The 13,934-nt window shown below is 46.4% G+C and overlaps 1 protein-coding gene across 4 annotated transcripts in view; it reads right to left on the bottom strand.

Moving 5' to 3' along the window:
• The window catches only part of FUBP3 (far upstream element binding protein 3), a 50,952-nt gene extending 37,873 nt beyond the window's left edge, over positions 1-13,079 (bottom strand). For 2 of the 4 annotated variants that reach the window (XM_002915206.4, XM_019795280.2), the window contains exon 1: positions 12,910-13,079. In XM_002915206.4, coding sequence (XP_002915252.1) covers positions 12,910-12,993 — 84 coding nt within the window. In that variant the 5' untranslated portion in view covers positions 12,994-13,079. Of the gene's footprint in view, positions 1-209; positions 307-12,909 lie in introns of all 4 variants that reach the window. The other 2 variants (XM_034664676.1, XM_019795281.2) reach the window with 2 other exon arrangements.
• Between the last annotated feature and the right edge of the window lie 855 nt (positions 13,080-13,934).

Below are 13,934 nucleotides of genomic sequence, written 5' to 3'. Positions count from 1 at the left end.
CTGCTTCTTCCTCTCCCACTCCCTCTGCTTGTGTTCCCTCTCTCGCTGGCTGTCTCTATCTCTGTCAAATAAATAAATAAAATCTTTAAAAAAAAAAAAAAAAAAACAAGCTCCCCAATACTACTTAAAAGGCTGTTTGCTCAAACATGACAACTCGTTAGGAAAATACCCATCCCATAACTTCAACGCCTATAAAGTGATGATGTCACCTATGGAGCTCTCAACCAGTAAGCTGCTCCTCACTGGAAGTGTCCAAACAGGGGGCAGGTGACCGTCTGTCCAGACTACTTCAGAAGGAGTCCTGCACTGGAGAAAGTGAGATAACCTCTGAGAGCTATTTCAATTTTTAATATTTCTTCAGTTAAAAAAACGATCATATAGCTTTTAAAGTGTTTCCCCCCAGAAACGAATCCTATGTGGGAATTATCTACCTACTTTGTTCTCAGTGGAAAATTAAATGTGATCTTCGTAAGTCAATGCTTTCATTTAATCAAAAGAATATTTATAGCCACTGCTCTTAATGTTAGTCCCTAAGTTAAGCTTAATAAGTAGGGGTGGGTTAAAGGGCAGAGAGAAGGCCTGTCCCACAGAGCGAGTCTTCAGCGGTAGTTCTGAGCTTGGCCAAATGTGCCCAGAACTCTGAGACCCTCTGGGACCAACATAAATGACTTAAACAAATAAACCACCCAAGATAATCATGACACTGAAACCCCAAGGCAGGACCTAAACGTCAGGGATCTGGGGTCAGGTCTCTCCCTCCGGTTTACTAGTTCTGTGGTGTTGGACAAGCCCCCCTCCCCTCTGCATGAGCCCCTCTGGGTGGACTACCGCCCGCTGCAGAGTCTGGGGAAAGTTAACAACATACTCTCAACACAAAAGAGCTTTGTAAACTAGAAAGCACTTCGCACATGGCACGGCTATTAAAATAAGGCAACTCACCCAACCAATGTCGAGTGCCTACTATGTGCCGGGCTCTGTTCCAGGCACTGGGGTTCCTGTGGTGAACAAGAATAACCAGGCCCCGGGGTGCCTGGGTGCCTCAGTCGGTTAGTGCCCGACTCTTGATTTCAGCTCAGGTCACGATCTCAGGGTAATGAGATCCAGGCCCTCATCAGGCTCCGCGCACCGGACATGGAGTCTGCTTAAGAGTCCCTCTCTGCCCCTCAACTCTTTCTCCCTAGAAAGAAAAGAAAAGAAAGAAAAGAAAAGAAAAGAAAAGAAAAGAAAAGAAAAGAAAAGAAAAGAAAAGAAAAAGAAAGAAAAGAAAAGAAAAGAAAAAGAAAGAAAGAAAGAAAGAAAGAAAGAAAGAAAGAAAGAAAGAAAGAAAAAGAAAGAAAAAGAACGAACGAACCAGGCCCCTACTCTGAGTCAGCAGTCAGTGGGGAGTAACGGGCTAACCAATAACTGATCATTTCAGCTGGTAATAAGCATTATGCAAATAAGAGAAGATAATGACGTCACGCACTCTGGAGAGCTGCCTGAAACAGGGTGGTCAGGGAAGGCCACTGTGAGCACACCAGGTTGTGGGACCTAAGACCTAACGGATGAGGAGGAGCTGGCTATACAAGAATCTAAGGAAGAACATTCCAGACAGAGGGGACAGCCTGTATAAAGACCCTGAGGCAGGAGCCAACCTGGTAGGTATGAGTCCAGAAGACAGAAGTCAACATCACGAGAGTAGAGGGAACTAGATGTGTTCCAAGACAAAAGCAAGGGCCGGTTCCCTAGGGGTCTAGGTCACGGCAAGGGCTTGGATTTTATAGGAAGGGTGACAGGAAGCGAGGTGTACTAGGGGAAGAAACATGTTGGTTTATGTTTTCAAAAGCTCCCCTTGACAAGGAAAATAGATCCTAAGGAGACAAGAGTAGGAAGACCATTTAGGAGATATTCTAGGTGAGGGGTCAGCAAACTATGGCTGGCGAACCACTTGCTTTTGTAAACAAAGTTTTATCAGAATACAGCCACACACATTTTTTTGGTTGAGGAATTGCACCGAGACCGTATGGTATACAGAGCCTACACAGGTCATTTATTTATTTTTAAAAATTTTATTTATGCATTTGAGAAAGAGAGAGCACAAGCAGAGGGAGAGGGAGAAGCAGACTCCCCGCTGAGCAGGGAGCCCGATGTGGGGCTCGATCCCAGGACCTGGTGATCGTGATCTGAGCTGAAGGCAGACGCTTAGCCAACTGAGCAACCCAGGTGCCCCTACACCAGTCATTTATTATACAGACCTTTAAAGTCTGCCAGTCCCTGTCTAGGCTAGAGATGTGGCACCTGGACAGGTGCTTGTTTAAAAGTATTAGTAGTAAATAATTAAAATACTAAGACTGCTGATAGAAACCCAACCTCCTATATCCAAGAGGCCATTTGCTCTAAAACAGAATGCTGTACAGGTCTTGCCTAACAGCATTCTACCACTGACTGTAATCTTGCTTTCCACGTTTGTTTGGATAAGTTTATGGAGGTTGGCTACTTACTCAAGACACAAAAGTTACCTTTAAGGACCCAGCTGGCAAAGCAGGTAGATTAAAAGGTGAGAACACTGCCGTGGCTCGTGCTCCACAGAGACTCTCGCATCTGCTACAATAAACTGAATGGTCAATGACTGATGTGGGGGTTTTCAGGATTACTGGCCCAGTTGCTTTTAAAGACGGCCCAAAATGTTCCCGGCAGATAGTGAAGATGACCCCAAAGCACAAAGAAAGGGATGCAAGGGCTCATGATTATCAGTGAGTCCCCCAACAGCGTACATGTAAAACTACTCCCACAGAACCCTAAACATCAACTCGACACATTAGGCATGCTCCCTGCTCCCTTCTGATCAGACTTCTTTGCTTCCAGATCTTTTTCCTCCTTTCCAAAGCAGCTAGAATGTTATTCCTGAGTCTTTGGCCTTCCTTTAATTTATACAGTATGTTTCGCATGTTGCTGGAATGTCATTTTTTCCCAAAGCTGATACGCTAAAAATGTTACAATAGTTTCCTGTTCCTGAATTTGATTAAAGGCTGAGGCTTTCAGATTTGTTCTTAAGTCATGTTTACTTCAGTTATCTATAATTTGGGAAATTTCCACTAAGAGAAAAGCAGTACACGCTACTGGGTAAGAGGTGTAGCCCTGAAGTCAACAGACTGCATTTGAACCCGGGCTGAACAAATGTTAAACAGGAGTTACAATATACAATTGTATCATAATTTACACGGACAGTACACTGTACATAAAATACTCTGTAAAGAAACAATGTATTCTTTAATTTATACAAAAGCAACCTTACCTTATTCTTTGGGTAGGCTCCACAGGGTGGAGCCTGACGTGGGGCCTCAACCCACAACTGTGAGATCGAGACCTGAGTTGAGATCAGGAGTCATATGCTTTAACGACTGAGCCACTAGGTGTCCCCAACCTTGTTTTAAGAAATGATTTTAGGGGCGCCTGNTTTTTGTGCAAAAAAAAAAAAAAAAAACTTTAAAAAAAAAAAAAAAAAAAAAAAAAAGAAATGATTTTAAATGTCTACTAAAATAATGAGTTAAAATTTAGTAAGTGTTTACTACATGCTGGGCACTCTGCAAAGAGCATTTTATTACTTTTTAAATAGTTACGACTGTTTTTTTTTTTAAGAGATTTTTATTTATTTGAGAAAGAATGAGAGCACAAGCAGGGGGGAGGGCAGAGGGAGAGGGAGAAGCAGGGTCCCCGCTGAGCAGAGAGCAGGATGTGGGGCTTGATCCTAGGACCCCTGGATCGTGACCAGGGCCGAAGGCAGCTGCTTGACGGACTGAGCCACTCAGGTGCCCCAGGAAGAGCACTTTAAATATTCTATCTCATTTATTCGTCACAGTGATTCTCCAGGAGGTTGGTATTATTTCCATTTTAAGACAAGGAAAGCGAGGCTCAGAGCAGCTGAGTGCCCTGTCCACAGTCGCACACCTCCGAAGTGGCAGGAGCCCTACTTAAGTCCAGCCTGCCTAGCTCTAGCCTGTGCTATAACCCACAACACTAGGCACCTCCCTTCTTCCACTGAACACTTTATTAAATGTATTTCATTTCCGAAGGGCTTAAAACCTAACGATTTCCAGGGCATAGAGCTCAAACAATTCCTCACACCGTAACTGATTGCTCTGAAGGGCGGCTGCTTAAGGGAAGCGAGGTACATTCTCAGCTGATAATGATGTAGGCCAGAAGACAAGAGACTCCCTGAAGCCAGGATGGCCCAACAAAACCAAGGCCACTCCTGTCCTTGCCCTGAGAGGACTCTGCTACTGATTTTTTAGCCACTCGAGTCCCTTTCCCCCGTTTTTTGGGGAGAGGCCAGGAAGAAAATTTGTTATCTCGCTACCTGTGCTAGTTAGGCACCCTCATCGATGAGCTATAAATCAATATCACAGACATCTGACCTCGACTCTGAACAGTTAGTGGAAACAAGGAGGGGAGCACTGAACCAGGAGTCAGCCAATGGTCCTGGTCTTCCAGCCAGCTCTTCCAGTGCATGACCTTAGGTGAGACCTTCAGTGGCCTTGTTCCTTGGGGTACTCACCTGTAAAATGCAGGGACAGACTAAACCAGTGTTTTCCAAAGAGAAGTATGCAGGCATTTTTGGGAGGTGCATGGATAAATGTTTTTAGATGTGTGTGTGTGTGTGTGTGTGTTACAGTTATTTAAATTTATATGTGTATATATATTAATGTTTCTTACAGTTACCTTCTTGCCTGGCAAAGTTTTTCACTTACAACAGTGATTTAGTTTCCTTTAAAAAATATTTTAAATAAATCCAAATCTTAGAAAGATTTAAAAATATTAAGTAAACAAACACTGAGGGTTCAATGATATGGCAAAAATCATAAAGGTGGTACACAAATCACTAAACTTAGGAAACACAGCGATTATTCCCGGCGTACATTTTTGCAACTAAAATTCTCTGACAAGTTTCATAATCGAAGTAGTTTGCCTCCTAAATCTGAAGAGGAAGCTCTGAGTATCTCCACAGCTTTACATTTATTAAAACATTATACTCAACAGAAACAGGCAAAGCCATCTGAATGCCAAGTCACCCACAGCCCGTGTCCATACTATTAAATACAGCTACTGTTGATTCTCCCGGATCCAGCAAGCAGAGGCGAAAGCTCACACGACCTCCGAGGGAGCAGGAACTCAACTTGCTTCCTGGGAACTTCTGCTCCACAGTCACCTGAGTGACCCTGCCTAGGCCCTGGAGAATACACGGGCTGGACAGAAAGTCTCTGCTCCCCACGGCGGGAAGACGCACACAGTATGGAACCTGCACGCTTAAGCCCAGTGGCTGAGATCAAGTCCTGGAAGGCAGGTTCTGGAGTCATGACGCACAAGAGCAAGTCCCAGTTCTGCTTCCCACTACCTAAGAGGTCACACTGCGGACAGTAGTGCATCAGACTTATTGCACACTTGCTAGGTGCCTGATGGTGTCCTCAGTTCATCTCCACGGCGACCTTATAAAGTAACTACTCTTCTCAAAAGAAAAAAAAAAAAAGTAGCTACTCTTCTTATTATTGGGGGATTGGGAGTCCATCTGCCTGGAATTATATCCATGGGGATAATGAGACAACAATGTAAAGCCCCCAGAATGATGCTGGGCACATGGTCAGAAAGAAGAAATGTTTGCTATTTTTAATCTTTTATTGAATAGTAACACAGACAAGTACACAGATCATAAGTTTACAGCTCACTGACTGTCCCCCCCCTACCATACCTGTGTAACCAGCATCAAGATCAAGACACAAAACATTATTGGGGCCCCAAAGTCTGCCTCGCGCCCCCTTCAGTCACTACTTACCCCCACCTCCCAAGGGGAACCTCCTAACTTCTAATATTAGCTATTAAAAAAAATGACTACAACCCCCAACGACCTCCATTTTCCAGATGAAGAAACTAAGGCTTAAAGAAGCTACAGAACCCGCCCAGTCGCTGAGCTAGTAAGTGGCAGAACCAGAACTTGAACTCACGTGGGCTAAATCCAGTCTTCTTTTTTTTTTTTAAGATTTTTATTTTATTTGAGAGAGTGAGAGGGAGCACAAGCAACGGGGAGGGGCAGAGGGGGAGGGAGAAGCAGACTCCCTGTTGAGCAGGAAGCCCAATGTGGGGCTCCATCCCAGGACCCTGAGATCAGGACCTGAGCCGAAGGCAGACCCTTAGTAACTGAGCCACCCCACGTGCCCCGAATCCAAAGTCTTAATAAGCACTTCACTGTCCAGTAGCGCCCCACCCCCCCGCAAATCCACGGAGGATATCCCAAGACTCTGGATACCTGAAACCACGGACAGTACCGAACCCTCTATGTATTATATTTTTTCCTATACATACATGCCTATGATAAAGTTTAACTTATAAATTAGGTACAGTAAGAGATTAACAATAACCAAAAATAAAATAGAACAATTATAACAATACACTATAAAAACTGTTAAGTGAATGCGGCGTCTCTATCAAGACGCCACATGCACTCGCTCTTCTTGTGATGACGTGAGATGAGCGGCGGAAGGGCTGCGAGGTAATGTCAGGCTACTACTGACCTTCTGACATTAGGTCAGGAGGAGGGACAACTGCTTCTGGACTGCGACTGACCACCGGTAACTGAAAACCCGGAAAGTGAAACCGCAGATAAGGGGGGACTACTGTACTACCCCCTGGGGACTCAGTGACCATCAAATGAGAGAACATATATGGAAGTCCTTGCCTGGCATCCAGCGCAACAGGGGCTCAATGAATGCCAGCTATTGTTGTCATTAGAGATGGGGCCCCAGCTGATCTTGCCCTATTTATTGGCATTAACCAAAACAAGGAATTCTATACGCCAGTCAAATAAGGCACAGCTCTTAGGAGTAGCTTTTCCGGACAGCTTCATGCCACCCACATTTGGGAAGTAATTAATACTCCCTTCTCTGTGTTTGCAGAGCACTTTATAAACTACCTCTAAATACTGTAACTCACTGAGAAAGTTATTGGTTATATTGTCTCCCCACTCTAGGGAGCTCTCTGAACGGGAGACTTGTCTCAATCCTCAGTACAGCTAGGACAAAGTGTTTTTTAACTGGGAACTCCAGGGCTTAGCATTAGAGAATTCACAAACCTCCTGAAATTACATATAAAACTATTTAAATATTCCTGACGTAAGGTTCAAAGTTTTCAAGAGTTTTCAAAAGGTCCATGTTCCAGGAAGTTGGAGCACAACTTCCCTAATGCAAAGCAAAGTGCTTGACACATAGAGGGTAGTGCTTAAAGGTTTGCTAAATTTAAAGTGGATCTGGAGGGGCGCCTGGGTGGCACAGCGGTGGGGCGTCTGCCTTCGGCTCAGGGCGTGATCCCGGCGTGATGGGATCGAGCCCCACATCAGGCTCCTCCGCTATGAGCCTGCTTCTTCCTCTCCCACTCCCCCTGCTTGTGTTCCCTCTCTTGCTGGCTGTCTCTGTCTCTGTCAAATAAATAAATCTTTAAAAAAAAAAAATAAAAATAAAATAAAGTGGATCTGGAGAAGCCCATCTGAAGGCAAAATGCTAAGACGACCAGCTGAAGCTCTAAGCTGAAATACTGCTCCAGCTGGGACCTCCAGAGGGCCCAAAGATGACATGTCCATTTGTTTTCTACCCTAAGTCTCAGCTAATTCCACCAGCATCCCCTCGATGCTTTGTTCAGATTCTGATGCCTCAGAGATGGAAAGTTACCCGCTGCCTCTGTGAAGGAACCAACTTCTCAGAACGCGGACAACAGTGATCCAAGAACAACTGTGTATATTAACTATTTGTGTGCCTCTGAGAAAACGGCTTTATTTCCCTTTGGTTCATCATTTTCAAATATAAAAGGAGAATTAGAACCCTGGTCCTATTTCACCTGGCTGTTGTGAGGGCTAATCCCACAGTAAAAGGAAACCAGCTGCAAACCTGTCTGCCTTATCTTTGCACTGGCCCAGCACGCAGGCAGGAGGCCCTGGAGTCAGCACATCTTCAAACAACGGCAGGGAATCGGAATCACATCACTACTTCTAATTAACAAGACTCAGTCTCGCAAGTGATTTGCTATTAGCTGGTATGAGGATAAAGTACGGTTTAGGCCTCTAAAAGAAGTATTGGCTATTCTTTCCCAACTGTCTTGATAACAAAACCCTAAACGTAAAACATTTTCAAGAGACGTGACTCTTTACAGAGTTAAAGGACTGCACAGAAAAGTTGGGGAGAGGAGTTCGAATAGATGCCCAATATAACATAATAGGAAGCAAAAGAACCAAAATGATAGGGCCAATTTTTTTTCCCCCAGATCCAGCTAGATGACAGCTCGGAATGTTCGAGGGCTTGAAGGAACTATTGAGATTATCTAGCTCAACGTTTCCTGGAATTTGATCTGTAGAATGTGACTCGGTTTTATGACAGTATGAAATTACATAACTTCAGGATATTTACAACACACATCCCAAACTCTTATAGGACTTAAATACACACAAGCATATTAAAGGTTCTGAGAAGTCCTGCATTAAAAAAGCCGATTCACCTTTACTTGACCCTGAATTCCCCAAATGTATCTGTCCAAGACTCCTTTTCTATGGAAGATCCATGAACAGGCTGTAGATCAAGTGTTGGGAATGGCTGACCCAGCCCAAGGTCAAACAGCTACTTGCAAGAGACTCAGGTCTCCTAAATCTCCCTACACCGTTCTTTGCATTAGAAATTTCAAATAAAAACCAGAGATGATGGACTCACAATCTGGAAAAGGATGAGGGGAAAAAAGTTGTTGATTAGGCATCCCAATGGCAACCCAGAGACAATGCCCTGTGTAAAGGGGCAGCTGCTATCCGGTCCTGCAGAGTACCGCTGTTCCAGAATGTGGGAGCAGTGTGGCCAGATCTTTTCTTGAGAAGCTAGAGATCCCAATTTTTATGTGAAACCATACTAGTTTCTAAGTATTACCATTGTGTGGGATCACACAAAGCACGCCTGCAGACCCACCGTGAGCCTTCTTCAGCCCATGGGCCAGCGGTTTGAGAACTCTGCTCTAGGCAAATTTGTATGTACAGAATAAATGGGACTTCAGGAGAAACCAAAGTCTGATGCTACATACAGGCTATCAGATTTTAAAAGAAAGATAAAGTCTCTGATGAAAATAAGAAAAACCTTAGAAACATTTAGTGGAATATGGCGTGCAGTTACTATCTACTTTTCAATACCGAATAGGAAGTTCAGCGTTTCCATGAAAGCAGGGATCCAAATGGGCTCAGTCACATCACCAAAACCCTTTAACAAGGACTTACTCCCTCTATAAAGGGCATGCCGCCGGGTCCTATCAAAGCAAAGATACAGGAGCTGCCCACAGATTTCCTGCAAACGTTGGTTTTCTTCAAGTGCTTGAGAAAGCAAAAACGAATGTACATTCAGGAGTCAGTCCCTCACAAACCGATGACTTGAGCTACTGGAACTGGGTGTGTAGGAGATAATCTCAGTGGCATACAGCTGAAGTCAATGGAGCGCTCAGCACATTTGCCATGAGTCAGAAGCATCATGTATTAAGGAAGCAAAGGCAGTCTCTCTCGGGGAGTGACCAAGAGCCAATGAACAAAGGCTTTTTCTTTTAATGGCGGATGTACATTCTCGTAAAGGCAATTTTGTGCGTGTACACGGCACACAGGCCAAATCATCTACTGCTTAGGCTCAAAGCGCCAGACAGCAGCACTAGGAGGCATTCTTGGGAGGACCGAGGAAATTCTGAGACCTCACGCCAATGAACATTTCCCAAAATAAAGTGCTGGTGAAGAGCAGGTTCTAGACCTATGGAACTGTCAAAAGGTTACTTCCTATTGCTTCCACAGGGGCTTGGTCACAGTCATTTGGGTGCTGAACCACCATGATGCCCAGCTCCGACCGGCACCCATTACACCTTATTTATGTGAAGGATACCCCAGAGTCGTGCAACACAAGGCACTAACTGGGTCTAGATCGAAACAGGGGCTTAAAGTCCTGAAACGCATTGGCAGTTAGGCCAGAGAACTACTTCTATTTAGGCGATGACTGGCACACAGCTGGTCCAACCTGGGGAAGGCTGTTGGGAATCTGTAAGACACTGTGGCGTTCCACTGTCCTGTTAGCCCGCAAATGCCGGCGCTACGTGATGGGGGCCACGGAACCACCGGCAGCGGGTGTTCTGGGAACATTTCTGTCTTTAGAAAAGACAAACCAAACAGAACAGAGTTGTACCTACTTATCCATAATCTCTGTGAGGTCCTCCAGTAACCGAGACAGACAATCAGGGTAGAAGTGCACTGTGGCCGCGGAACAGGACGGCCTCGCCTGTTCCAGCTTCGAGTCCACATCCCACCCTTCACAGGATCCTGCTCTCTCTAAATGATGAGTTTAAAAAACTTATTTTTGCTGACCTGCCAATGTCTTGGAGAACTGAATGTGTTTTAATATCCAGCAGTCTTAATCTTCATCAATGGGACTGAATCAGACCACACATCGACACTTGTATACTTCCCTACGCAACGGTTGTATTATTCGTTTGTGCCAAGCACTGTTAACTCACAGAACTTCATGCTGCCGCGAAAATTTTACATTTTACGCGACATCTTCATAGACTCCCTTTTGATCTAGGAATACCACGCTCAGAGGAAACGAAGAGTAACGACAGGTTCCCTATGTTGGAAAGAGTCCAAAGGATATGTAGGAGGCTTCAAGATGCCAGGCAGGAAGCTTAGTGGATTAGGTGCCGGGCTCCGCATACCTGACTTAATAGAAACTGTAGGTTCAAACCCCAGCAGGGTCGATTCGGACTCTGTTACGATCTTCTAGATAAACTGAGTACAAGACAGCTACTGCTCCCTAACAAATTCCTGAGGGCTTTCTAGACCATCGCTGGTGTTTATGAGGACACATAAGGGGGGGGGGGAGATTTGCAATCACTGAAATACAGAAATACCTTATTTTTATTTCCAGTTACCAGAGAGGGAAAAAGCACATTTCTGCAACATGCTGTGAGTACAAGGAAGTAAAAACATCATCATCCGGATGCCCCAATAATACGCGACCCATCGCGGTGAGCTTTACTATAATAAAGCATACAACAGTTTCAATTTCTAACATTCCATTCTTGCCCAATGCGAACCTATAAATAAACCTAAAAATTACCCACAAACCTGTTTTTTTCTTTAGTTTTTAAAGGCCATCAAATCCTTGGAGATAGTATCGACCTCCAGCTGTTAATATTCAGAAGTGATACACTTACAGCACTGTCTCCATTGGGCTTATTACTGCTCCAGTCAATGGTGCATTTCAGAGCTGGGAACATTTCCAATGAAGTTTTCTTTGCTAGTAGTAAACACCACTGCTTCAACAATCCACATTAGGTCAGCATTTAACAGAGGGTCTCCCTCCCTCTTGAGCAGGTTGTCCAAGAACATGAGTTCAACCACTGGCTCAAGAGAAGCAGAAAGTCTTCTCAATGGTTCAAAATTCATTTTATGTTCAACTACAGGCCTTCTGCAAACTGAGGATCTGAGCTCTTTAGGGCAGTGACTACAATTCTTCCTGGATAGAGAAGGCCAACAGGTGATTGTCACATATCAGCACAAAGCGAAAGCCATTACATATTAGTAGCCAGTGAGAAACAAGGTTCAGGACCCTGTACTGTAGAGGAGAGCAGTGAAACACGCCGGCAAGCAGAGTGGTGCAAGGGAAGCTGGATGGCATGTTCATCCATTACAGCCACTGGTTGGCTCTGAAGTCTAAGTAAGATGGATACTCACTACTGTACTGGTTGACGCCTAGGCAGTAAGTAACAAGTCATCGGATAAAATTTTAGGTGGAACCACAGGTTTGGAAAGTTCTGGGATCCAATATAATGTCTATAGAAGCATCAGTATTAAAATGAAAAGTCAGTATCTGGGAAACAGGTAGGGTTCCCGCCCCTGGAATACTGGAAAGAGATGTAAAGACCATATCTTCAAGCGACCAAGTGGAGACCTTCTTCTAACACAATGAGTCCTGTGGCTGTCTGTTAGGAATCAAGCAGTAATTAGTTATAGCCCAACTTTTAAGGTGTCAGTTAGTACACCTACAATTAAATAGGAAGAGATGATGAGTATAAGACACTTGGCAGCAAAGGTTTAAGTGCCACAGCTAACTTGTAAGTTTTACACACGATAACAAGGACACGTTCTGCTCTAAGCACCATGCCAGAAGCCAGAGTATTTCTGGCAGTTCCCATGTTCATTCTCCAGGGAAGCTTGCAACCTCTTAAAACCCAAGTTATTTAACTCTGGCAAAATGCACGACACTGTCAGGTGGTAAGGTTTCACTGTTGGGATGAGTCCATATCACAGCCTCCCGGAGAGAGGAACCTATTGCCTGTAAGGGATTTCTAAATCTTGTGGACCACCCACACCTATTTAACATCTTCCTCTCTCCCTTCTCCAAGAGTAACTTCAAAAGTAAAATACCCTCGAATTCCTACCACTCCACCCTCCGAATACAGGAAGTCCGAAGACGATGTTTTCTAAGTTTTAAGAAGCTACAGGGCCTGAGACGGCCGCTTTCTGTCTACACCCGGGTCCTCACCGTGAGCTCCCCAGGCCCCACCCCTCGCGAACCTCAGAAGCCCACGCTGGATGCCGTGCAGGTCCAGCCCGGGCGTGGGGGCGCGGTGGGGCCAAGCAACCCGGGCAAACCCCTTCCCAGCGGCTGCACCTAGGAGAGCCGCCCGACAGGCAGGTCCTGGGCCTCGCGGTGGCGCCTCAACCCTCGGCTCCTCCGGCTGCAAGAGCCCCAAGAAAAGGCCGAGCCCCGCTGAGGCGTCAGCCCTGGCTGCCTCCCGCCCCCAGGCCCGACCCCCTCCTCCCCATCGGGCCCGGCCCTGCCCCGCCTCGGGCTCCCGTGCTCCCGCCAGCGGCCGCACCCGTACCTGCCGGACCCGGTGCAGGGCGTCCACGAAGCCCTCGGCTTTCATCCCCACCGGAGCGCTCTGCCCCTGCACCAGCTCCGCCATTACCGCCCCCGCCGCCGCCGCCGCCGCTCGGCTCCCCCGTCCGGCCTCCAGCTCCGCTTGGGGACCCGTAGCCGGAAAGGGAAAGTCGCTCCACTTCCGGCGGAAGGGAAGGCGGGACGCTCGACGCGAGAGGAGCCTCGTCTGTGGGGCGGGGTCAGGGCATGTGATCATGGTCCAGCCGGAAGTGGGGGCGGGGCCGTGGGCGCGTGGGCGTGTCCAGCTCGGGGAGGTAGCTGTCCGGCCTCAAGAAGCAGGTGTCTGTCTGTCCCCAGACCAGATCTGGGTCAGGCCCGTGGATGATGTCGTGACAGGCCCTAAGGCTCGGATGTGGCCCGAGGTGTCCGGCTCTCGGCTGTTTGGAAACCCAGGGAGGAGTGATGTGGTTTTTCCCAAGACAGCACCCAAGCCGTCCTGGTTGACTAAAAACCTGACCCTGGCAGCCCCTCCCAGGAATGGCCATTGGTTTGGAATATTGGGACTGAGCTCTTTGAAATGGCACCGTGAGGACCGAGGGAGGCTGGAGGGCAAGGGGCAGCACCACGAAATGTCAGTTTCTCCAGCGTTTGCAGAGCAAACCGGGCCGGAGTTGAGACTGCGCAGAGAGTGGGTTACGCCATACCTGGGATTGCCTGGTGACATAGCTCTGGAAGGACGCTCCCACTGGAAAGCCCTCTTACACACTCCTTCTCAAACCCCGGGACTCTGGGGAAGCAGGAAATAGAACAGGACCATCACTGCTTCCATGCCTGCTGAGTCAAAACCCTACAGCAAGGAGGCTTCTTGGAATACTTAAGTAACTTTCTTAATGGTACTAACTAGGTATAGACACTGCAAAGCAAAGAAAGGAATCTTAGTGCTGGAACACACTTTGAGCTTTTGAGGTGGCTCTTACAAATGAGCAAACAAAACCCCTGGAAAAGAAACAAGGCTTTGGGGCTTTG

This window comes from Ailuropoda melanoleuca, chromosome 7 (genome assembly GCF_002007445.2).
Source record: "Ailuropoda melanoleuca isolate Jingjing chromosome 7, ASM200744v2, whole genome shotgun sequence".
NCBI classification, from domain to species: domain Eukaryota; kingdom Metazoa; phylum Chordata; class Mammalia; order Carnivora; family Ursidae; genus Ailuropoda; species Ailuropoda melanoleuca.
Note: the sequence above shows the minus strand (reverse complement) of the source record. Positions and strands in the feature narration are given on the sequence as shown.